Below are 26,976 nucleotides of genomic sequence, written 5' to 3' on the forward strand. Positions count from 1 at the left end.
TTTGCAGTCATGGCTGGATTTCCATAGGTTCAAGGGGTAATTGATTGCACCCATGTTGCAATGAAAGCTTTATCTGGACAGCCAGGAGCATTTATAAACAGGAAGGGATATCACTCCATTAATGTGCAGATTGTGTGCGATCATAATCAACAAATAATGCAGGTTTGTGCACGTTAGCCATGTGCATTCATCCTTAGACACTCCCAGGTGCCAGGGATGTTCTCTGACCCAGAGCGTTTGGATCGCTAGCTGCTTGGCGATAAAGGATACCCTTTAAAGAGATGGCTGAAGACACCAGTAAGGAATCCAAGGACAGAGTCTAAAAGGAGGTCTAATGTTAGCCACACATTGACTAGGGCCAATGTTGAGCAGGCCATCGGGCCGATATTGAACCTGTTGGGAGGCAGAAAAAGGAGAATTAGGGACTTTTTTATCTTTTGAGGTGAGTTTGCTGAGACACGTTTCCTTGAAGCAAACACTGCAACCATTGGGAGATATTAATCAATGTTTGAACATTAGACTCTTCAATATAGAAACACACCTTCTTACACAAATTCTGCAAGCCTCCAAAGTCAAAAACCATCAATGCTACATTTCTCCTCCGTTTTCCCCAGTTTCCAACACCCTCCCCAGCCCAGCCCCTTCAGCCCTGTTTGCAGGAAGTATAGAAATATGCCCTTGGAATCTCACCATCCTGGGGCCTTCTGCCAACCTCACCTTAACCAATGCTTGGCTCTATTTGTTGGCAACCGTCTCCAGAACTCCACTTCAATGGATATCAGGATGATTAGGTTTTGTATACCACCTTCCTCTCTCAGATGTTGTGTCCCCCCTTCTCCCACAAATAAAGAGAATAATTGTAATGATGGTGCTGTGCTACAATCATGTCTTCAAATGGGTGGCTGTGACCGACTTCTGGTTCATGGCCTGCCCACTCTGTCCCTTGACTTCCCGCCTTCCGATCACTGATTAGGCACATGGTCCACCCTTCCTGCATGTTGTTGGCCGCCTTCCTGCTGGGCTGTCATTAATTGGTCACTGCAAACATTATCCAAGTCTTTCAAGGGTGGGAGTGGGAGTTGGCAATCCACACACTTCTGGGTCAGACTCCTGCCCACCACCAAACAGGGTTAAATCCAGCCCCAGAAATAATTCGCAGTACTCTCACCCAAGAGTGCATAATGAAGCTTGGTTGAGAGCCCAGGAATCCATTAGAGTACTGAAACACCTGAGCCCCAGGGAAAACATTGCTTGATTTACAGCTCTGGCTTTCTGATCTATGCTATGCCAAACCGAAGGAGGAGATCTTAGGTCAAATGCTTGGTCCAAGAGGTAAGTTTTAAAGAACTACAGAAAGAAGGAAAGAGGCAGAGAGGTTTAATGAGCAAGTTCCAGAACTTTGTCCCTGTGCAGTTGAAGGCACAGCATTGACAATACTTTTAATATCGCACTAAACTAGTTTGCTTTCTTTTTCTTCAGGCACTGGATGGGTTCATACTTCTAGTGAGTGCAGATGGAATGATATTTTACGCATCTCCCACAATCATCGATTACCTGGGATTTCATCAGGTAGGGAGCCACTATCCTGGAACATTCTATGACATTTTTGTGAGTGATACCATTCTTTTTGTGTTGAGTTTCAAACCAATGACCTTTCCATTCCTTGTGTTCCTGGTTTTGGGACCAAGGCACATGGGCCGAGGACCAAACACGTCTCCACAAGGGCATGAGCAAAATCGAGAGAGAATCATCCCAAATTGCTGCCTTTTCAGTTGGCCCAAAAAGAGCATGGACAGTCCTGAGTTCAACCTGTGTGCACACCCTCGGGATAAGAGACATCTACAGAGCTAGGGAATGGGAAAATAAAATGAAGCAAAATGTTTTTTTTTACAAGAAAGTTGCTCATGTTTGAAGATTGTGCCATAAAATAGACTTATTGGAAATTTTGAAGCCCATGGGATTAAACAGGCTGTGGCTACGCACATATGAAATTAGCTAAGAGACAGGAAGCAGAGAGCAATGGTGATTGACTAGTTTTCAGACTGGAGAGAAGTCTACAGTGGTGTACTCGATGATGGGCCGAATGACATTCTGTGCTGTAATATTCTATGCCTTTGATATTTATGGGCAGGAGGGAAACCCGGCAAGGCTGGGACATGGAGGTCCTACCGAATTTAACTGCAGGATCTCGTTATAATTTTATTCTTTTGTTTCCTGCCCAACAGCTAACCAGATTGACAGGCAGTCGTAGGAGGCCGCAGTCATGGACTCTTGCAGATGGTCATTTGCAATCAAGAGGAAATAGTGACCTGTAGATCAGGGCTTGGCGGTGTTAGAAAGTGCATGCATTGTACAGTAGGCTGGAAGGTTGGAACCACTGATCACATGAGCAACAAGATAGAGGCCATGATCGGAAGAAGGGAGGCTGAAAGCTTCCTCGAGAGGCTTGGGGGAGCCCTCCAGCCAAGAGGAGTACTGTAAAAGTCACTTGGCGTCCTGAGCCAGTAGCCTCTACCTCCATTTCACTTGCGGGCTGCCTGAACCCTATGAAACCTGGCCAACAGCTGTTAAATTTAAATCAGGCTCCTAATTGCACCATGTTAATGACATGTCCCACACGTGCACATCCTAAAGGGACTGCTGCTTGTTTGGTCCCTTCACGCCACTTTCCCAAATGCTGCACAGCCACATACCCTCACAGTTTAGACAGAACGTTGCCCATGGTATATGTCAAATTGGATTCACATTTCCCATTTTAAACCATCACCCTCACACTGTCCCCACCTCCCCCCAGAACTCCTCCCACCTATCAAAGGCTAGTTAATATTGAGGTCATAAATTTCAAAGTAAATAGTGTAAATTAGGTGCAGTTGGACTGTTCTACCTCATTTCTATATATCATTGTGAGAAATAAGAATCTTAATTGGATTTTAATGTTCTTTGGATATGGGCAAGGGTCAAGGTCGTGCCTTAGGTACCCTGAGGGCATTAAGAATCAACCACATTTGGTGAAATTGAAGTCACACATGGGTCAGAACTGGTAGAGATTGGAGGTTTCTATGATTTACTATTCCATGATTTATGATGTAGGCTGTTTTCATGCTACTTTCTCACAAATTTCCAGACTTTATGAACTCAGTTTCACAACCAGCCATGATGGGACTATGATTATGAATCTTTGGATTGTTAGAATGCTTTGTAACCATACCGATTCCCCTGCGTTGTGCATAACCCATATTCAACAGCAGTGCATACACTTATAAAGTACTTCATTGGCTGTAAAGTGCTTTGTGACATCATTCATTCAGGGGATGAGTGTCATGGGCACGGCTAGAATTTTTTGCCCATCTCAAATTGCCCTTGAGAAGGTGGGAGTGAGCCACCTTTTTGAACGGCTGAAGTCCATGTGGCAGAAGTACACCCACGGTGCTGTTAGGAAGGGTGTTTCAGGATTTTAACCCAACGACGATGTTATTTCCAAGTCAGGATGGTAACTTGAAGCTCTTGTCCTTCTAGAAGGTGGAGGGTTGGGCAGGTGCTGTTGAAGAAGCCTTGGCGAGTTACTATAGCGTATCTTGTAGATGATGGTGGAAGGAGTTAAGGTTTAAGGTGGTGGGTGGAATGCCAATCAAGTGAGCTGCTTTGTCCTGGATGATATCGAGCTGCTTGAGTGTCATTGGAGCTGCACTCATCCAGGCAAGCAGAGAGTACTTCATCACACTCCTGGCTCGTGTCTTGTAAATGCTGGAAAAGCTTTGGGGTTCAGGAGGTGAGTCATTCACCACAGAATATCCAGCCCCATGAAGCCAATGTCTTTTTATGGCTGGTGGGGACAGAGTATGCCATTGACTGAGGAGCAACAAATGGAACTGAACAATGTGCAATTATAAGTGCAATACTTTTGATGGATGGAAAGTCATTAATGAAACAGCCTAGGTGGGCCTAGGACACTGCCTTGAAAAACTTGTGTAGCAATACCGATAGACTGAGGTGATTGACCTCCAAAAGCCACACCATCTTCCTTTGTGCGAGGTATGATTCCAGCCAGTGGAGAGTTTCCCCCACAGATACCTATAGAGTTCAGTTTTACGAAGGCTCTTTGATGCCACACTTGATCAAGTGCTGCCTCACCTCTTTAGCTCTGAAGAAGAGTCACATGGACTCGAAATGTTAACTCTGTTTCTCTCTCCAAAGATGTTGCCAGACCTGCTGAGATTTTCCAGCATTTTCTGTTTTTATTTGCCCTCACCTCACTGTTGTAATTCAGCTCTTTTATGCATGTTTGGACCAAAGCTTCATTGCAATCTGGGGCCAACTGTTCCTTGCAGAACCCAAACTGAGCATTGTGAAAGGTACAATGTTAAAGCAAGTTCTTTCTTTCTTTCTTAGCTCTGTTGAGGGCCTCTCCAATTTAAATGTCTCCTGAAGATTCCTGACCCACAAGGTCAAAAGAGCAAAATTTTCCAGGTCGTGTCACCTTTAAGATTCTTCCCTTCAAATCCAGACCCCCTCATCCCCCACCTCGGTCCTGCCACTCTGCCCTTTACCACTGCCTGAGTTCTACTTGTCTCACACTTTGATAAGTATTTTAAGGATCCTTCAGGCATCATCGTACAGCCAAAGAAAAGATCCCCCATTTACTTACAAAAGTCATGTTTCAAACATTGTAAATCCAAAAGTCTATCTGGTCTAATGCCAACAGGGTTAAATGCTCCTGAAGAAATATGTTTGGCAGATCTCACAAGGATTAAATTGATTCCTCTATACAACAATTCTTTTAGTAACAATCAGAGCTACCACATAATTGAAGGCCTATCATGTAAGTGTAGTTGAGTAAAATAATATACTTACTTATTTGTCAATAAAAACTGGTGGAGGCTAAAGTGATGCTTAAATATATAAATCACAAACTCTGGCTGACCTGATCTGCCAGTTGTCCATTGTATGAGTATTAAGCAGCACCCATGCGCAGCAAAGGCCTTTCACACAGCAATGTTTACCGCACTGTTGGCAGTGCGCCAACATCATTGCCAGAGGTGCCAATTTTCGGATCAGACATTAAATCAAGGCCCCATCTGCCTTCTTAGAAATAAAGAATTCTATGGCACTATTTTAAGAAGAGAAGTTCTTCTTGGTGTCTTCACCAATATTTATCCCTCAACCAACATCACTAAAAATGGGCTATTTGATCATTATTTAATTACTGTTTATGGAGCCATGCTGTGTGCAAATTCACTACAGCATTTCCTACATTACACCAGTGACTACACTCCAAAAGTACTTCATTGGCATAAAGTGCTTTGGGATGTCCTGAGTTAATTGAAGGTGTTGTATCAATGCAAGTCTTTTTTCCTTATGGTTTGCAATCTCCAGTACCTCAAATTTGCAATGGCTTAAAATCAGCCTGACTCAGTGGAGAGCTATATAAAATACCATGGCCTTAGTGTGAGGCAATTAAAATCAGCCGGGTCTTGGTGCAGTATGTATTTAAAATCACCTAAGTGACAGAGGGGACCAGACGGATCGGCTCTCACATGCCCCATCCCCCCACCATTCCCACCCCCATCCCCTGCCAACGATACCCGCCCACAATTAAAAGCAGGGCTAAATGCTGATCAATGTGTGGAGTGTTGGTGGCAATAGCCCCGGAATCAAACGAATTGGATGTATCAATCGCTGGAAGTTTGGGTCTTTCCGAATGGTGAGCTAAGATAGGTCAATGAATGTTCTCTGGGTTTAACTTGAGTAAGTAAAATTCAAGGCATTTCTTATTCAGGAATCGGGGGCAGGGGTGGGTGAGTACATTTTCTTTGAAAATAAGATTGGAATTTTAATGCTCTGGCACTTTGCAGTAACTACCAACCTATTATTTAAGGTCTAATTTTCTGCTCACCTCATTGAAAGGCATACAGAATGAATGCAAAATCCTTAGACAAATGCAGTAGTTTACTTATAATTACAGCCTTTGAACAAAAACAAGCTTGTGCTAGGAGAAACACTGCAGACTCAACAGGCTGATCTCATGCAATGGACATTTGATCTATCAGTTACAGTGTTGTGCGAAGTGTTTCAAAGCGTTGGCTACTTGTGACCAGTGTTCAAATGTTCAGTCTTTGTTTTCTGCTATTTAGCTGCTAGCGTGCAACAGCTCTGGAAAATATGGAAAGAATAAATATTTCCGAAAGCTTTGTCATCTAATGATATAAAGCATTCCTACACCCCATGGACTGCAGCAGTTCAAGAAGGCAACTCACCACCACCTTCTCAAGGGCATTTAGGGATGGGCAATAAATGCTGGCCTAGCTAGCGACGCCCACATCCCATAAAAGAATTAATTAAGAATCCCTGTCTGGGGGGAGAAAAGCAAATGTTTATTTAAGGATTTTAGTCCAAGTCGAAGTATAATTGAGCAGAAGAAGGAGCAGCAGCCTGTGTAAACATGAATGAACATACAGCCCAGACATATCCTGAAGATGAATGTGCTGCCAGTAGCTGAGTTGGCACCACTCTTACCTCTAAGTCCAAAGGTTGTGGGTTCAATTTCTATTCAGGGGACATGGGCATATGCCCTAGGCTGACAGCCCAATGTAGTCCTGAGGGAGTGCTGTACTGATTCAGCTGAGACATTAAACCTGAGGCCCTATCTGCCCTCTCAGTGAAAGATCCCACAGAACTATTCAAAGAAGAGCCGGGCAGTTTTCCCTGGAATCCTGACTAATATTTATCTCTCAACCACCATCCACTGAGAAACATTTTGTTATCATTATTTAATTGCTGCTTGTGGGACCTTGCTATGTGTAAATAGGCTGCCAGGTTCCCTAGATTATAACAGTGATTAAGAGTGGGATTTTCCAGCCCTGCCTTCAGTGGGTGTTGTCACAGGTGGGACATGAAAGTTTGGAGAGTGGCCAAAAGTCAATTGCCTTCAATTTCCCGTATTGCCCCCAACAATGCCTGCTGTTGGTTTGACCAGAAAATCCCAGCCTACATTTCAAATTTTTTAAAAATGTCATTGTCATAAAATGCTTTGAGGCAAATTGAGATTGAAAAAGCAGTACATAAATGCAAGTATTTCTTTCTTTAAATAGATGAATAAGTTTAAGAAATACGATAAACTGTAATAGTAAAAGCAAACTTCATAAATCAGTGATTACTACTAGAGTAATCAACTCAAGTCTATCGAGTTTTAGGTGTAATATCTATTATTAGTGTTGCTAGTTTTAGACTAGCCAACTCAATCGTTTCACCACTGACCACTTCTGAAACTTGAGATAAAGGCAGCAATTTTTAAATGATTTTATTTTCCCAAACGTTCGACCTTCAGGTGTAAATTTTCATCTGGCTGTAGAGGTTTCGATTCACAAAAGGCCAAACTTCGAATTTTTTCTGAAGAAATCTGATTTTCTTCTGCATTCCCAAATCCATGCTGTTTTTGTATAAAAACAAAAAGCTAAAAGCTACTGCGGATGCTGGAAATCCAAAACAAAAACAGAATTACCTGGAAAAACTCAGCAGGTCTGGCAGCATCGGCGGAGAAGAAATCAGTTAACGTTTCAAGCCTTCATGGCCCTTCGGCAGAACTGAAGCATAGTTAGAAGAAGGGAGAAATATAAATTGGTTTAAGGTGGCGGGGGTGGGGGGAAGAGACACATTGAGGGTGTGGTGATTGTGGAGATGAGCAGATAATCAAAAGATGTCACAGACAAAAGGGTCAAAGAGGTGTCAAAGGTGGTGACATTTGTCTGAGAAAAGTGCTAATTAAGAATGGAAGACAGGATATTCAAAGTACAGCTCTAGTGGGGGTGGGGTGGAAAGACTAACAAGGTTTTAGTTTAGATTTAAAAATAATGGAAATAGGTGGGGAAAGAAGAATCTATATAAATTATTGAAAAAAAAAAGGGGGGGGAAGAAACGGGGTGGGGATGGGGGGAGGGGGAGTTTAAGATCTAAAGTTGTTGAATTCAATATTCAGCCCAGAAGGCTGTAAAGTGCCTAGTCGGAAGATGAGGTGCTGTTCCTCCAGTTTGCGTTGGGCTTCACTGGAACAATGCAGCAAGCCAAGGACAGACATGTGGGCAAGAGAACAGGGTGGAGTGTTAAAATGGCAAGCGACAGGGAGGTTTGGGTCTTTCTTGCGGACAGACCGCAGGTGTTCCGCAAAACGGTCGCCCAGTTTGCGTTTGGTCTCTCCAATGTAGAGGAGACCGCATTGGGAGCAACGAATGCAGTAGACTAAGTTAGGGGAAATGCAAGTGAAATGCTGCTTCACTTGAAAGGAGTGTTTGGGCCCTTGGACGGTGAGGAGAGAGGAAGTGAAGGGGCAGGTGTTGCATCTTCTGCGTGGGCATGGGGAGGTGCCATAAGTGGGGGTTGAGGAGTAGGGGGTGATGGAGGAGTGGACCAGGGTGTCCCGGAGGGAACGATCCCTACGGAATGCCGTCAGGGGGGGTGAAGGGAAGATGCGTTTTGTTGGTGGCATCATGCTGGAGTTGGCGGAAATGGCGGAGGATGATCCTTTGAATGCGGAGGCTGGTGGGGTGATAAGTGAGGACAAGGGGGACCCTATCATGTTTTTGGGAAGGAGGAGAAGGCGTGAGGGAGGATGCGCGGGATATGGGCCGGACACGGTTGAGGGCCCTGTCAACGACCGTGGATGGAAAACCTCGGTTAAGGAAGAAGGAGGACATGTCAGAGGAGCTGTTTTTGAAGGTAGCGTCATCAGAACAGATGCGACGGAGGCGAAGGAACTGAGAGAATGGGATGGAGTCCTTACAAGAAGCGGGGTCTGAGGAGCTGTAGTCGAGGTAGCTGTGGGAGTCGGTAGGCTTGTAATGGATATTGGTGAACAGTCTATCATCAGAAATTGAGACAGAGAGGTCAAGGAAGGGAAGAGAAGTGTCAGAGATGGACCATGTGAAGATGATGGAGGGGTGGAGATTGGAAGCAAAATTAATAAATTTTTCCAGGTCCCGACGGGAGCATGAAGCAGCACCGAAGTAATCATCGATGTACCGGAGAAAGAGTTGTGGGAGGGGGCCGGAGTAGGACTGGAACAAGGAATGTTCCACATACCCCATAAAGAGACAGGCATAGCTGGGGCCCATGCGGGTACCCATAGCCACACCTTTTATTTGGAGGAAGTGAGAGGAGTTAAAGGAGAAATTGTTCAGTGTGAGAACAAGTTCAGCCAGACGGAGGAGAGTAGTGGTGGATGGGGATTGTTCGGGCCTCTGTTCAAGGAAGAAGCTAAGGGCCCTCAGACCATCCTGGTGGGGGATGGAGGTGTAGAGGGATTGGACATCCATGGTGAAGAGGAAGCGGTTGGGGCCAGGGAACTGGAAATTGTTGATGTGACGTAAGGTGTCAGAGGAATCACGGATGTAGGTGGGAAGGGACTGGACAAGGGGAGAGAGAAGGGAGTCAAGATAACGAGAAATGAGTTCCGTGGGGCAGGAACAGGCTGACACGATCGGTCTGCCAGGACAGTTCTGTTTGTGGATTTTGGGTAGGAGGTAGAAGCGGGCCGTCCGAGGTTGGGCGACTATCAAGTTGGAAGCTGTGGGAGGAAGATCTCCAGAGGAGATGAGGTCAGTGACAGTCCTGGAAACAATGGCTTGATGTTCTGTGGTGGGGTCATGGTCCAGGGAGAGGTAGGAGGAAATGTCTGCGAGTTGACGCTCAGCCTCCTGTTTTTGTATGTCTTTTTCACTGGACAGGAATGACTCCCGTGCAAAACAGACCTCCACCCCCATGGATGTCGAGTTCCCCAGAATAAAGAGTGGACAGGAATCGCATTTCCTAACCTCCGCTACTTTCCTCGGGCCCTGTATGTTTATTCAGTTTAATAAACATTCAATTATTAAACTGAATAAACATACATCTCCTTTGTGGAATCATGGAGAAATTCGCCTGGCCGAAAGAGCTCAAGAGTAAAGTGCAGCAACTTTCCTTAGGGGAGAATTTTCTCCCCGACGGGTGAGCTGGGCGGGAGCAGCCGATCACCGCCCACGATCAGCTGCGCGCCGCCATTTTACATGGGTGCGCCAATTAAGGCCCGCCCAGCGTGACATGCGCCCGGAAGCGCTGAATGCTCCCTGTGCGGGCGGGGGGAGGAAGGAGAGTGAGAGCTTGTAGTCTTTTGCACGCATGCCAGACCTGTTGAGTTTTTCCAGCATTTTCTGTTTATCATTTGCTCTCACCTCACAGAGCTGCCTCAGGGAAAATACTTTGATTATGAAGAACTGAAATAAGGAAAAAAAAGAATTATTCAGACATGTCCCCTCATGTGACAGTGCCAAATGAGCTAGGACATGTCAATGAATTTTAATAAAAAAATTTCTTTAATTTATAAAGCCTTCATGAACCTCATCCCGCCTGTGGATGAGGTTTCATGATAAATGCGAAGGCCGCCTGGGCTCCTCACCTGCCCACCAACCTTAAGGTTGGACGGGCAGCCCTGTTAATTGTTTCAAGTGGTTTTTAAATGGCCTTAATAGGCCTTTGACAGTTCGGCGGACGCACAGCCGACTCCGCTGCGCACCCGCTGAACTGAAGATCGGAATGACGCGCAGTGACATCAGGACGCACGTACAATGTCACCACACGTCATTTTACGCGTCAGTGAATGGGGCCTGCCCCCAGCACGCTAACCAGAAGAATCAGGCCTTAGTGTTTTTCTGCAACTTTTAAACAACAAAGTGCTGCTGCAAGCAAGTTGAGTGTCTGGTTGGGAGGGAGGAGGGAGTAGAAGGAGGATTCACTTAAAAACACACCCAGCACATCTGAACACCAGCAAGAAGGAGCCTTGTGTCTTCAAGCTCAACCTTCGGAGTATTAAGAAAAGCACATTTAAAATCTGCAATCTAGAATGGGAGCAGCCCCATCCCATCTGTGGTACATTGTAACGTACATAGTATTTAGTACTTATAGTAATGGAAGGGGTCATTCATCAGTTAAGTAATGGAAGGGCTATCAAATGCACTTGCTTAGCTATAACCTGCTCACTGATGCCCAGTTTGGGTTCTGCCAGGGCCACTCTGCTCCTGACCGCATCACAGCCTTGTTTCAAACATGGACAAAAGAGCTGAACTCCAGAGGTGAGGTGAGAGTGACTGCCCTTGACATCAAGGCAGCATTTGACCGAGTGTGGCATCCAGGAGCCCTAGCAAGAGTGGAGTCAATGGGAATCAGGGGGAAAACTCTCTGCTGGTTGGAGTCATACCTAGCACAAAGGAAGATGGTTGTGGTTGTTGGAGGTCAGTCATCTCATTTCCAGGACATCACTGCAGGAATTCCTCAGGGCAGTTCCAACCATCTTCAGCTGCTTCATCAATGACCTTCCTTCTATCATAAGGTCAGAAGTGGGGATGTTCGCTGATGATTGCACAATGTCCAGCACCATTCGTGACTTCTCAGATACTGAAGCAGTCCATGTCCAAATGCAGCAAGACCTGGACAATATCCAGGCTTGGGCTGACAAGTGGCAAGTAACATTCGCACCACACAAGTGTCGGGCAATGACCATCTCAACCAAGAGAGAATCTAACCATCACCCCTCAAAGTTCAATGGTATTACCATCACTGCATTCCCCCTATCAACATCCTGGGGATTACCATTGACCATAAACTGAACTGGGCTAGCCATATAAATACTGTGACTACAAGAACAGGTCAGAGGCTAAGAATCCTGCGGCGAGTAACTCAGTTCCTGACTCTCCAAAGCCTGTCCACCATCTATCTGCAAGGCACAAGTCAGGAGTGTGATGGAATATTCCCCACTTGCCTGGATGAGTGCAGCTCCCACAACACTGAAGAAGCTTGACACCATCCAGGTCAAAGCAGCCCGCTTGATTGGCACCACATTCACAAACATTCACTCCCTCCACCACCAACACACAGTAGCAGCAGCATGTACTACCTACAAGATGCACTGTAGGAACTCACCAAGGCTCCTTAGACAGCACCTTCCAAACCCATGACCACTACCACCTAGAAGGACAAGGGCAGCAGATAGATGGGAACACCACCACCTGGAAGTTCCCCTCTAAGTCACTAACCATCCTGAATTGGAAATATATCGCCGTTCCTTCACTGTCACTGGGTCAAAATCCTAGAACTCCCTTCCTAACAGCACTGTGGGTGTACCTAAACCACACGGACTGCAGCAGTTCCCAAAGGCAGCTCACCACCACCCTCTCAAGGGCAATTAGAGATGGGCAATAAATGCTGGCCCAGCCAGCGAAGCCCACATCCCGTGAATGAATAACAAAAAATGGCACAGGTAGAGCAGCAGCAGCCTGAAATGCCTCACTCGTCGCGGCTCCAAGGCAGAGAAGCAGCATGAAGCTGAGTGCTCGCGAGAAGGAGGTATAGAATGCTGAGGAACTACCTACCTGAGAAGTTTTACAGGAACCTTGATATGACTGAGAGGCATTGTCAGAGCAGGCTGCGTCTGTCCCGAGCGGTGCTGGCTGAGCTTTGCAACCTTTAGTGAGAAGAGTTCCAACCAAGGGAAAACCAGAGGCGAACATTCTCAATAGTCTTGAAGGTGACCATAACACACAATTTTTCGTGAGCAGCTCTCTCCAAAGCTCTGCATCTGACTTCGGTGGGATACCGTAGTCCGCAGCACACAGGTTCTTCCACCAGATAGCTGATACCCCTTTTGCCAGGGTGGGGCACCTCCTCCACGTTGCAGACACAGAGGCCGGGATTTTATGGCTCCGCCACGGGAGATTTGGCAGCCCAGCCAAAAGTCCTTTGATTTTCGGCTGGACCGGACGATCCCAGCAGCAAGCGGGGCTGGAAAATCCTGCCCAGAGGGTGACGGAATTTGCCTCAGTCTCAATATTCCCCCACATGCAGGGTGTAGTTGACTGAATGCACGTGGCGATTAGGGCACCCTATGTGAATGCTGAGAGACACATCACAACCTAAAGGGCTACTACTCCCTGAACATGCAACTCCTCTGCAACCACCACAAAAGATTTTTACATGCCTGCGCCTACTACCCTGGGCAGTTTCCATGATTTGTTTATCCTCAGAGAGTCTGGGTTGCCAAGAATGTTTAGACCCACCACCCTAGTGCATGGATGGATACTTGAGGATAAGAGCTACTTCCTTAAAATGTGGCTTCTCACACCACAAGACACCCCCAGACCCAACCATGGAGAAGGTACAATGAGAACCACCTTCAAATGAGATAACTCCCTGAACAGGCCATCGACCTTCTAAAGAAGAGGTTCAGGTGCCTGGACCGCTAAGGGGCTCACTACAGTGTGTACTTCACAGAGTGTCCAGAATCAGTGTGGTCTGCTGCATACTCCATAACCTGGCACTGAGAAGATGGTTGGTTCTGGACCCAGAAGCTGAGGGGGAATGGAGCCTCTCCTCAGATGTGAAAGATGAGAGGACGACGATCAGGAGGAGGAAGCATTATCTGCCCATGAGGAGGGTGAGGTGGAAAGCCATCAGGAGGAAACTCGGAGACGAGGGAGGGGTCAACCACGCACATGCTATGAGGAATCCATGCAGGATGCCATTATCACCAGAAACCTCTCATACAACGGTTCTTCATGTGATAGGACCCTGCCATGAGGTCAAAGCTAACGAGGAGGTCAGAGTAGGTGCTTGGCGATACCAAGCGAAGGCCATTGGAAGGGTCATGTGATCCAACCTGATAAGAGGATTGATGAGCCACATGTGGATGCCCAGCACAGGTCAGCTGAGATGATATAAAGACTTTGGACTGCATGGACACATCCTAACATCTGTAAATATATTGTACATTGTTTTTATTTTCCACAGAATAGGTATTTGTTTGTTCTGCTTACACTTCTCCAATTTCTTACTTAACACAACTAAACTTATCTAAAAAACACAATAATTCCATTAGTGCTCTAACCAATTCAGTGTCCTCCGCTCTTGGACACTCCTACATAGTGATCCCCTTGTTACCACGGATGAGATGGTGGCAGGCTGTACACATCCCTGAACATAAGGCTGTGAAGGTTGTGACAGTCAGCCTCATCGTGCAGGGACCCATTGGGGCCCTACCTCAGTTTGCACTATCTACATCTCTGCAGGGGCAGCTGCCCTCGCCTGATATTAGGAGCTGAGGAATCAGAGGACGGTACGATTCCCTGCAAAAGCATGGAACCCTCAGCCTCTTCCTCTGCATGCTGATCCCTTAGTGTGGTGTCCCGATGGCTGGATGGGCTGTGCTGCTGGGGTTCAGCTGCCATCCCTCCAGCTACTAATCTGCCACCAATAAATGTGGAACCTTCAAAGCCTGTTACCTCCACCACCTAGAAGGAGAATGGAAGCAGGTGCATGGGAACACCATCACCTCCAAGCTCCCCTCCACGTGCACCAGCCTGTCTTGGACATATATCACCCATTCCTTCATTGTAGCTCAGTTAAAATCCTGGAACTCCCAACCTAAAGGCACTGTGAGAGCACCTTCACCACACGAGCTGCAGCAGTTCAAGAAGAAGGCATTGTGCCACCTTCTCAAGAGGGACTAGGGATGGGCAGTAAATGCTTTGTCAGTGACACCCACATCCTGTGAATGAATGAAAAGAAAAGATTCTAGTAATCTCCAAAAATCTCAAGGCAGTGTGGGGGAGGGTGGAATCTTACACAACTGGCTTTTGTCTCATTTTCTCTTCACTATTACTGGGATCATTTCTCACACATGCCAAAGAGGAACATCTACATTACATTACCCAAACATGCTCTTAGGTTCTTCTTAGAGAAAAGCAGAAGCAATTTTTATTTCTGATTCTTTATGTTGAGTGCAGTACCTAGAGAATCTTCTCTAGCCTGTTCCTTCTTTGCTCCTCCCATACAGACTTTGACTTGTGACATCTTAAAAATAAAACCTGCATCTGCCTATGTTAAAACTTTCCTTCAGCTGGTGCCAGCTTCAATCTAACTTGTCCATTTTTGTATGTGCAGACTGATGTGTTGCACCAGAGCATGTACGACTTTATCCATGTTGATGATCGGCAGGAGTTCCAGAGGCAGCTGCACTGGGCCATGAATCCACCACAGCAGGGACCTGAGCAGGAGCCTTCAGGACAGGGAGCTAGTGGTGCGTATGTTCAAACAATTTGCCACCTCATGACCCTCAATGTGCAATGATGTATAAGGCGTGACCTCTGCCCTTTTACAGTAGCAGCAAAACAAGAATGGCTTGGGATTGTATGAATAGGTGATGGTGGACCTTCTTGTTTCATAGCACCTGGTTTGTACAACTCAGTGGTTCACTCAACCACATCAGAGAGCATTAACATTCAGCCACACGGTGTTGGATTGCAGTCAAGTATAGACCGGGTCAAAGGCTCTCCATTAACGGACAAGCTGGAGGGTCTTAACTTTGTCCAATAACATAAAATTGACGATAGTGAATCAGCACAAAGTCAAAATTACACCTCAAGCTTGGCTTTTACATCAATGAGGCAGATGTCATTTTCATGTTTCTAGTGCCAGTCCACAAAATTAATTGAATTCAATTCTATAATTTGTTGGAACTCACATGGGCTGGGATGTGACTTACACTCTGGTGAGATTCGGATGATGTTGATAAAAAAGCAACAGTAAAATAGAAGTCTGGCATTTCCACCAGCTTTATAATAGGTAACCTTCACCGCAGGAAGACCCTATATTGTTACTAGCTCCACCTCTGACCCATGCTACCGCCTGACAAAATCCCCACGGCATCAGAGTCCCATAAAGTTTTCCCATCATTAAAACCAACCGTTAAAAACACAGCAGCTGTGCGTGCTTGAATTTCTGAAGCATGCTCCCAGCTGACAAGATTCCCTGTGGGGAGCACAGCCTCGTCAGATTAACTGTGGAAAATAATGGGCGATCATGCAAACGACCAAGTGTAGAGGTGACTAGTTGGATAAATCTTAATTCTCTCCCACTTTGTCAGATTAATAACTCTCCTCAGGTGTCAACTCCAGCTCAGTGATAACACTCTTGCCGCTGAGTCAGAAGGCTCCAGGTTTAGGTCCCACTCTGGAAACTTGAGCCTATAATCTAGACTGATACTGCGCTGCATTACTGAAAGAGTCCCACATTGTCAGAGGTGCTGTCCTTTGGTTGGAATGTTAAACCAAAATTGTGTTTGCCCTATCAGCTGGACGTAAAAGATCTAATGCCACTATTTTGAAGAAGATCAAGGGAAGTTCTCCCCAGTGTACTGTTGATTAACTGGTCATAATCACATTGCAGTTTTTGGGAACTTGCTGTGGACAAATTGGCTGCCATAGTTCCTACATTACAATAGTGACTGTACTTCAAATGTACCTTATTAGCTGTACAGCACTTTGGGATGTCCTGAGATAGTGAATGGTACAATATAAATGCAAGCCTTCTTTTCTTTTCCTATAAAAGCTTTGGAGTATTTTTAAAGGAAGTGGCTGCAGAGATTGTGGAGGCATTGGTCAAAATATTCCAGAACTCACTGGATTCCAGGAGGGTCCCAGCAGATTGGAAAGCCGCTAATGTTTAAGAAGGGTGGGAGACAAAAAGCAAGAAACTATAGGCCAATCAACCTAACGTTTGTTGTTGGGAACATTGCTAGAGTCTATTATTAAGGAAGAAATAGCAGGACATTTAGAAAAGCTTAACGCAATCAAACAGAGTCAACATGGTTTTGTGAGTCATGTTTGACAAATTTGCTAGCGTTCTTTGAGGATATAACAAGCAGAGTTGATAAAGGGGAACCGGTAAATGTAGTGTATTTAGATTTCCAGAAGGCATTCGATAAGGTGCCACATAAAAGGTTATTGCACAAGATAGGAGCTCACCATATTGGGGGTAATGTATTAGCATGGATTGAGAATTGGTTAACACACAGAAGACAGAGAGTCGGGATTAATGGGTCTTTTTCAGGTTGGAAAGACGTAACTAGTGGAGTGCCACAAGGATCAGTCCTAGGGCCTCAATTATTTACTATCTATATTAGATATAGAGGTGGAGGGGGCAGAGTGTAATGTATCCAACTTTGTTGACGATACAAAAATAGGTGGGATGACAAGTTGTGAGGACATAAGGAACCTGCAAGGGGATATAGATAAGTTGAGTGAATGGGCAAAAACTTGGCAGGTGGAGTTTCATGCGCTTTGGTAGGAAGAATTAAATGGAGAGAGACTCCAAAACATTGCAGCACAGAGGGATCTGGGTGTTCTTGTGCATGAAACACAAAAGGTTGGCATGCATGTGTGGCAAGTAATTAAGAAGGAAAATGGAATTTTGGCCTGTAGGGGGGTTGGAGTTTAAAAATAGGGAAGTCTTGTTACAACTGTACAGGGTGAGGCTGCACCCAGAGTACTGTGTTCAGTTTTGGTCCCTGTATTTAAAAAAAGATATACTGGCATTGGAGGCAGTTCAAAAGAGATTCACTAGGCTGATTCCTGGGATGAAGGGGTTGACTTATCAAGAATGGCTAAACAGGTTATGCCTTTATTCATTAGAGTTTAGAAGAATGAGGGGGTGATCTTATTGAAACGTACAGGTTTCTGAGGGGGCTTGACAGGGTAGATGTTGAGAAAATGTTTCCACTAGTGGGGGAATCTCGAACTAGGAGACATAGTTACAGAATAAGGCGATACTCATTAAAAACTGAGGTGTGAAGGAATTTCTCCTCTGAAGGTAATGAATGTCTGGAATTCTCTACCCCAGAGAGTTGTGGAGGCTAGATCACTGAAAGTATTTAAAGAGGAGGTTGATAGATTTTGAAATATCAGGGGGTTGAGGACTGTGAGGAGCTGACTCGAAAGAAGAGTTGAGGCCTGGAGCAAATCAGCCACGATCTTATTGACTGGCGGGGCAGGCTTGAGGGGCTAAATGGCCTACTCCTGCTCCTATTTCTTATGTCCTAATGCTCTAAGACAGGGTAAATAAATGAAGTTTATTCTTAAATAGAATTCCTTTTTATTCCGAGGAAATTCAAGTACTGTTTGTGTTGCTTAAATCTCAAATTATAACCGAGATAAATTTGGAAAACGCAAATGGAACTTAAAGTACTGGTGTCAGCTCTGCTCAGTTGATGGCACTTCCACCTCTGAGTCAATAGGTTGTGAGCTCAAGCAGCAATCCAGCATTTGAGATCATAATCTGTGCAGATACTTCACTACAGCACTGAGGGAGTACTGTGTTGTCAAATCCTTCTGATGGGATGTTGAGCCAAAGTCTCATCAGTCTGTCCAGGCGGACGTTAAAGATCCTGGAAGACTATTTGAAGAAGTGCATGGGGAGTTCTCCCTTTGTCTTGTTCTTCCCTCAATCAACAGAACTAAAAGTAGATGAACTGGTCATCACCTTTGCTGCTTGCAAAATGGCTGCCGTGTTCCTTTGCCTAGCAACAGCAAGTACACCACTCAATATGAAACACATTGGTACATTCTGAAAGATCTGATAAGGCTCCATATAAAATGCAAGTTCTTTCTTTGCAGGGCTCCAAGGTGTATTGAGTCACATGAAGCCTCCCTTTGCCCTGTTTACTGCTGTATCTGTTGTACCGGATGCCGCTGTTGATTTGATCTTTTGGCGAGAGATTCATAATGCTGAAGCTACCTTTACCTCATCCAATTTCAGGTGATGAGTATCTGCGTTCTTTTAAAGTTCACGACCCGAAGATTCTGCCGCCAGAGTTTTCTCCATTCTTGAACCGTTGTTTCATCAGCCGAGTGCGTTGCCTGTTGGATAGCACTTCAGGATTCCTGGTGCGTAAATTGTTGAGGAAAACCTGTCAATTGTCAACTGATTTGAGATCCAGGCGATTAAATTAGTATTGACAGCCCAGAGGTGGCACTGTGATGAGGAGTTTTCAGTTACAAAGGTGTCACATCTTGCCTTTCACGGATTCGGGGGCCTCACCCAGTAGACGTAATTGTACAGACGTATGGACTTTTCCTCCGCTTTAACTTTTCATTAGAATAATGAAAATAATGAATCCAAAGTTTTAATTCTTCAGTCTGCAGATCAACCAGTGTTCGCGTAACAGAATTTAGATTTTGTAGCATCAAGTGTGCAGAAAGCTACACTTTCTGGCCTTTTAAAATAAAAAGCATATCCTCTGTGTGTGTGTAAATAAATAATTTTATTATTCATTCTTGGGATGTGGGTGTTGCTGGCAAGACTGGCATTTATTGCCCAATCCTGGTTGCCAAGGTTGGGGTGGGCCTTCCTGAACCATGTGGTGAAGGTTTTCACACCGTGCTGTTAGATTCAGGATCCGGTGAGAGAGAGAGAAATATTGGGGCACACTTAAGATATCATAGGAATGCCTGATTGCCCAGGAATATGAAACATCTGGCTCACCTGGCTCACCCCAGAATTCAACAATAAAATAGACATATATATCCACTAATTCTATTTCTTGCCAAAAGCCCGACCCACTCCATCTTAAAATTACTAATGTTCTCTGCGCCATTTACCTCCTAGGACAATCTCCTCCCCAACATGCCCCATTTATGAGTGGGGGCTGCAAGTGGAAGGACTGCAGCCCCTCCACCTGAGCACAATTTAAAGGACTTGTCCCAAATTGGGTGCAATCCCGCTCTGTTTCTGGGATATATTTTGCACCACCCTCTCCGCCCCCTCATCCACCCCCCCCAACCAAGAGACGGGTCAGGGTCTGAGGACTATGTGTATTTCTGGTGGCATTTTCTAGGGATGGCTATGTCCGTCCCAGATAATAAGCTTCAGGGGACCCGGTTTAAGTTGGGGGATTCCCAGTAAGGTATACTGTAATTGGGCCCAATTGTGTGAGAGGAGTAGGGATTGTGGGGGTCGGGAGTTGTGAAATGGACCTATCCCAGTACTGGGAAGTTTTGCCAGAGAGACCAGAAAACCATTTAATTTGGAGATACCAGAGGAAGGTACCTGAGTTTCCAATCAGTAGGCTGGCAGGAGCTGAGAACATGTGTAGAGTGGCATGGGCACTAAACAGACCCTTGATATTGTGCTGCCCTCCCACTGACCCCATACACCCCGGTAGGATCAGTGTTGGGAGGGCACCAGCAAATCCACTGGGCTTACGGCCTAGCAAATTTCACAGTCAATGTGACTTTGTCGTTCAGTCAGGTTCACTGGGTTCTAATATCCGGTTGATTCTTGGAAAAGGTCTGTCCCATTTATTTAGCACCTGTGGACTGTCTCAAAGATAAAATCACTCTTAATTTTTTAGTTCAAACTTGCCTGGGCTGCGTGAATCTGTCGGGGTTGGGGGGCCATGGTCCCAGTGATTACATTGCGAATCATCATTGCTGGGAGCCTCCAACATGACACAGCCCAAAATATGAGATTTCAGTGGGAGGGGAGGTCCTGTCATTAACATACAGCTACCCCGCATCGCTATGTGCAACTCTTGGGTTCCTGCCTGCCCTCATGGACCTAAGAATTGCCTGGCTGGCATCTGCCAGTCCTGGGGGCTGCTGGGATACCTCACCCATCACCAATCCTCTGGAAAGATGATTTTTTTATGGCCTTCCCCGCCCTTTCACATCCCTACCCAGGGCAAGTCTCACAACCGCGGGGAGTGAGGCATTTATGCCTCCTTTCCCTCAGCATTCCAGCCTCTGAAGGTCCACTGGGCCTCGTCCAAAAGGCCTGGGATGCTCAACCTCCCAGTTAGGGAGTCCTTGGCCCGGCACCTGCATGTCATCAGGCTTGGTCGAAGGCTCACCCACCTCTCCACACCAGCTAAACCATGGGAAACTACCCTGTTAGGTCAGGGCCTGGTCTAGTTGCCAGTCTTCCCCATCAGAGTTACAGCCGTAGGGCCCAGCAAAGGTCTGTTCTGATCTCCTTGCTTCAAAGAGAAAAGGAACGGGAGTAGGCCATTCAGCCACTCAAGCCTGTTCTGCCATTCAATCAGATCATGGTTGATATGTATCTTAATTCTATCTACCTGCCTTGATTCTGAAACCATTAATATCCTTGCCCAACAATAATCTACCTGTCTTCATATTTTCAATTGACATAGCTTCAACAGCATTTTGGGGAGAGAGTTCCAGATTTCCACAACCCTTTATGTGAAGAAGTGCTTCTTGACATCACCGACATATGGCCTAGTTCTAATTTAAAGGTTATTCCCCCCATGTTCTGGACTCCCTCAACAGAGAAAATTAGTTCAGGCTTTCTACCCTATCAATTCTTCTAATCATCTTAAACAGCTTAATTTGATCACCCCTTAATCTTCTATACTCGAGGAAATACAAGGTTCGTTTCCGTACAGTTACAACATGTCGCCAGACTTCACGTTCATTCATTTTTTGTTTGCTCTGATTGTTTAACCTCCTTTCTCCACTCCTCCCTCACTCCCTTCCATCTCTTCATGATAGACAATGCAGTTCCAAGGCAGACTGAAGTACCTCCAGGGACAGAGGAAGAAAACTGGGTCTGGTGCCAACCTTCCACCGCAGCTGGGTTTGTTCTGTATTGCCGTGCCTCTGTTGTTTCCTCCCATCAGTGAGATGAAGCTGAAAGGCTTGCTCCTCAAGGCCAAGCACAGGCTCGACCTCAGCCCCGCCACACTCGATGCAAAGTAAGTGACAAGTTCCCCATCTCAATTATCTTCAAATTTTCAGCAATGTACTGCCTGAAAGGGTGGTGGAGGCAGATGCAACCATAAGTTGAAATATATACATGGGAAAGAAAGAATTGCAGGGGTATGGGGAAGTAAGGCTGTTGGATAGCTTTTTCAAAGAACTGGTACTAGTATGATGGACTGAATGCCTCCTTCTGCGCTGTAAGATTCCATGAAGTGTGGATTAGGGATAAACAATGCTCATGAGAAATGGAATTGCACTAAGTGTTTTGAAGAGCTCTTGATCCATGTTGTCTCACAGAAATTGGCTCACTAGTGCCCCTTTAGGGAAGGGAACCCATCGTCCTTACCCAGTCTGGGCCTATATATGACTCCGGTCTCACAACATGTTGACTTTTAACTGCCCTCCAAAGCGACGTGGCAAGTTATATGAAATGGCTACTCAGGGCAACAAGAAACGGACGGTACATGCTGTCCTTGTTGATGCTGCTCACATGTCAAGAATTAATAATTTTTAAAATTATTTAAAAGGTCCCATGGAAACAATAGTGCCTATTCATTTTTTATTTATTAATCAAAAATGCAATTAGCCAAATTTGAATTCCTACATGTGGCTATCTTATTGAATAACGCTATTATATTTTCCTACTGGATTTTATAAAAAATCTATTTCATTTTCATGTCACCAGGAAGGTGAGATTTATTGCCCATCCTTGATTACCCTGAGAAGGTGGTGTAGGACCTTCCTCTTGAACTGCTTGTAAGTTGATACATCTAAGTGGCTTGTTAGACTATTTCAGAGGGTAGTTGAAACAATCATGGGTGATTGTTACTTTTGTTGATCCTGGCTGTTTATTTCCACATTTTTTACCTGTCACTAAAGGGGGATGAGGTAATGTTTTTCCCCTGTTGGTCTTTTTGTAAACAATACATCTCAAAAACTAATGAACTGATTTCAACAAAACTTGATACACAGATAGGATATGGCCCAAAGAAGCACTGATTAGTTTTTGGTGAAGCTGCAGATCCAGATCTGGATCATTAATATTGGGAGAGAGGGAGAATGGACTTTACATTTTAGAATACTGTGGGTTGTTTTAGTTAGTATGTTGTTGGTTATTTTAGAATGTTGTGGATTGTCTCAGCTGCTGTGGGGGAATTTGTCACAACTGTCAAGATGTGAGCAGAGTTTTCAGAGCAGATTGTTGTGGATTGGCATGAAGCCGCCTCGATGTGGTGGAATAATACAAAGATATCCTTTTTCAGCATCAACCAGGTAGTGAAAAGCCTCTAGGAAGAGTTGTGTAATTGTAATAATGTTGAGTTAACAGTGTGGCTGAAATATAAGAAATAGGAGCATAGGAAATGGGAGCAGGAGTTATGCATTCAATTGAGTGCCCCCTTCACTAGTTTTAAATTAAATTCAAATTCTCAAAGTGCCATTGTTGGATTTTAACTCTCAATATCTGGGTTATTAGCTCAAGCCTCTGAATTACTAGCCCAGAAGCCAATTAATACATTACCATTATATTGCTAAAACCATTCTGGATGCAGCAGGCATTCAGATAGATAATTGATTTATTGAAAAATCATCATGGTGGCAGGTGTAGAATTGTGTTGGTGATAAAATTAAATAAATAATATTGATTGATAACATAGATATAGACAATCATTAAAATAAAAATAAGAAGAATAAAAAGATGAAAGGATTGCACAATTATGAACACTTCAGTATACAAATAATGACAATATGTTGCAAAATGCAGGTCTCCTTAATTTACAAATGAGAACACTAAATTCCCTGGCTTCAATTCCAAACAGTCTGCCTCCCTGGGGAACCACCTTCCCCTCCACCTCCACCCAACCCACCCCTTTGCCTGTAACTGAGGTCTACTTTCACTGACCTCAGTTACAGGCAAAGCAAAGCTGTTCAAATCCAGGAAAACAACCTGTAAGGAGTCTTCAGGTGTTAGGCAACATCAGATGGCTCCCAAGGGTAGACCAAAGTGTTACCCCTTCCTTGCCCTTTCTTAACCCCCTCCTCAACCCTCCTCACATCCCTTGCCCCAAACCCAGTACTGAAACAACTGGGCCTGGTTCAGGATGCAGAGGGGTCCTTCCCATAGTTGATACTGGCCAAGCCCCTGATTTAGGGGCAGATATGCGGTGGAAAAGACTGAAAATCTGATGTGAACTCTTCAAGACTGAGATCGACAGCTTTTAGCTTTTTGTTTTTATCGACAGATTTTTGTTCGGTAAGGGTATCAAGGGTTATGGAATAAGGGCAGGTAAATGTAGTTGAGGTACAGATCTGCCATGATCTGACTGAATTTATAGAAAAGGTTCAAGGGGCTGAATGGTCTACTCCTGTTCCTATGTAGTTGGAGGTCTCTGCTCAGGAGCAAATTTGATATGAATTGGATGAAGGTGAAGTAAGAATAAATGTACATCTTTTATTTTCAAAAGTCAATGGGGATGGGTGGAGAAAGTATTCAGAAAAAAAGGGAGCTTTCTCTGCTGTCTGTTGAACAAGTCAGGCTCATGAGAATTCTGCTCTGTTTTTCTATCTCTTCCTGCCCAGACTTACTGCGGGGTAAATCAGATGTGATTATTAGAGCAATGAGCTGACTGATAAATGAAAACATAAATGTTGTTTGTTCGTAGGGACAGGCAAAACAAAATTCAGCATTCAATTTTTTCACCCCACCTCACCACGTGTCCTGAAACAGTCAGGGCTGCTTCAGCACGCAAAGCGCTCCATCCCATAATTGGGTCAGCTATCAACTTATCTGTTCCCTCCACAGGTGATGACAAAGCGATTGTTTCCAGCATTTTATTTTTGTTCCAAGTGTATTCAGTCCCCAGTCTCTATTCCTTCCATCAAAATATTTGCACTGAACCATTCAATGAGCAATACAAAGTCCAACATTCCCATCTGCTGGTAAAAATCTGGAACTACACATGCATCAAAATCCCTTACAAAAGCTGCAAAGCCAACAACAATTGGAGATTTCTTTGGAACAGGCACTGTAAGTTTCAGTGAAGTGAAATATGTTCTGTTTTGTGACCGTTTATGCTCATTTCATTTCTCAGTTAACGTGATTTATAGCTTACACCAACACAAAACAGAAGCAAAATATGCACATGCTGGAAATCTGAATTTTTAAAAAACTTCATTCATGGGATGTGGGTGTTGCTGGCTGGGCCAGCATTTATTGCCCATCCCTAATGGCCCTTGAGAAGGTAGTGGTGAGCTGCCTTTTTGAACCACTGCAGTCCATGTGGTGTAGGTACACCCACAGTGCTGTTAGGAAGGGAGTTCTAGGATTTTGACCCAGCGGCAGTGAAGCAACGTTGATTTATTTCCAAGTCAGGATGGTGAGTGGTCTGAAGGGGAACTTCTAGGTGGTGGTGTTCCCACCTATCTGCTACCCTTGTCCCTCTAGATGGTAGTGGCCATAGGTTTGGAAGGTGCTGTCTGAGGAGGCTTGGTGAGTTCCTGCTGTGCATCTTGTAGATGGTACACACTGCTGCCATTGTGTGTCGGTGGTGGAGTGAGTGAATGTTTGTGGATGGGGTGCCAATCAAGCAGGCTGCTTTGTCCTGGACGGTGTCAAGCTTCTTGGGTGTTGTTGGAGCTGCACTCATCCAGGCAATTGGGGAGTATTCCATCACATGCCTGACCTGTGCTTTATAAATGGCAGATAGGCTTTGGGGAATCAGGAGGTGAGTTACTTGCCACAGGATTCCTGGTCTCTGGCCTGCTCTTGTAGCCACAGTGTTTATATGGCTGGTCCAGTTCAGTTTCTGGTCAGTGTTAACCCCCAGGATGTTGATAGTGGGGATTTCAGTGATGGTAATGCAATTGAACATCAAGGGGCGATGGTTAGATTCTCTCTTGTTGGAGATGGTCATTGCCTGGCACTTGTGCGGTATGAATGTTACTTGCCACTTGTCAGCCCAAGCCTGGATATTGTCCAGGTCTTGCTGCATTTGGACATCACCTGCTTCAGTATCTGAGGAGTCACGAATGGTGCTGAACATTGTGCAATCATCAGCAAACACCTCCACTTCTGACCTTATGGTGGAAGGAATTGATGAAGCAGCTGAAGATGATTGAGCCAAGGACACTACCCTGAGGAACTCCTGCAGTGATGCCCTGGAACAGAGATGAATGACCTCCAACAACCACAACCATCTTCCTTCATGCTAGATATGACTCCAACCAGCAGAATATTTTCCCCCTGATTCCCACTGACTCCAGTTTTGCTAGGGCTCCTTGCTGCCTAGATGTCAAGGGCAGTCACTCTCAGCTCATCTCTGGAGTTCAGCTCTTTTGTCCATGTTTGAACGAAGGATTTAATGAGGTCAGGAGCTGAGTGGCCTGGGCAGAACCCTAACTGAGCACCAGTGCTAAGCAAGTGCCGTTTGATAGCACTGTTGGTGACTCCTTCCATCGCTTTACTGATGACCAAGAGTAGACTGATGGGGCGGTAATTGGCCGGATTGGATTTGTCCTGCTTTTTATGTACAGGACATATCTGGGCGATTTTCCACATATATGGGTAAAAGCAGAAAGTTACTGGAACAATGAAAATTGGAGATGTGTAAGAGGCCAGATTTGGAGGAGCACAGACTTTGTGGGCACAAATGGTGATTTCTGCAGGACGCAGAAATCACCATTTGTGTCCACAAAGTCTGTGCTCCTCCAAATCTGGCTTCTTACACATCTCCAATTTTCATTGTTCCATCATCAGCAGCCATGCCTTCAGCTGCCTCGTCCCTCTTCAAACCTCTCTGCCTCATCCCTCTTCAAAACTCTCTTCCTCGCTTCCTCTTCAAACCTCTCTGCCTTGTTCCCTCTTCAAAACTCTCTTCCTCACTCCCTCTTCAAAACTCTCTTCCTCGCTCCCTCTTCAAAACTCCCTTCCTCGCTCCCTCTTCAAAACTCTCTTCCTCACTCCCTCTTCAAAACTCTCTTCCTCGCTCCCTCTTCAAAACTCTCTTCATCGCTCCCTCTGCAAACCTCTCTGCCTCGTCCCTCTTCAAACCTTTCTGCCTCAGTCCCTCGTTTTCCTCCTTTAAGATGGTCAAAAAGGCGGGTTTTAAGGAACAAGCTTTTGTTCACTTGTTCCAATGTCTCCTGTTTGGCTCAGTATCAATTTTGTCCAATAATGCGTGAATTGTGAATTGCCTTTCGGTATTTGTAACGAAGTTAAAAGTGCTATATAAATGCAGGTCAGTGAGATCGGTCAGAGTTTTACTTCGTGAGGCATGTGGCTATATACCTTGTGAACAAGGGCAATTAGGGATGGGCAATAAATGCTGGCCTAATCAGTGATGCCACATCTCATTAATTAATTTAAAAAAGAATGGCATATTCCTGTTCATGTGTTCCACAAAACTGAAAG

General features: G+C 45.1%; 1 protein-coding gene across 2 annotated transcripts in view; it reads left to right on the top strand.

Annotated features, from left to right (window-relative positions):
• ahrra (aryl-hydrocarbon receptor repressor a) overlaps positions 1-26,976 on the top strand; it is a 210,339-nt gene that overhangs the window by 177,309 nt on the left and 6,054 nt on the right. For both annotated transcript variants that reach the window (XM_078539415.1, XM_078539416.1), the window contains 4 exons: positions 1,480-1,569; positions 14,959-15,094; positions 18,610-18,737; positions 21,360-21,562. In XM_078539415.1, the coding sequence (XP_078395541.1) occupies positions 1,480-1,569; positions 14,959-15,094; positions 18,610-18,737; positions 21,360-21,562 (557 nt within the window). The remainder of the gene's footprint in view (positions 1-1,479; positions 1,570-14,958; positions 15,095-18,609; positions 18,738-21,359; positions 21,563-26,976) is intronic.

This window comes from Cetorhinus maximus, chromosome 3 (genome assembly GCF_964194155.1).
Source record: "Cetorhinus maximus chromosome 3, sCetMax3.hap1.1, whole genome shotgun sequence".
NCBI classification, from domain to species: Eukaryota; Metazoa; Chordata; class Chondrichthyes; order Lamniformes; family Cetorhinidae; genus Cetorhinus; species Cetorhinus maximus.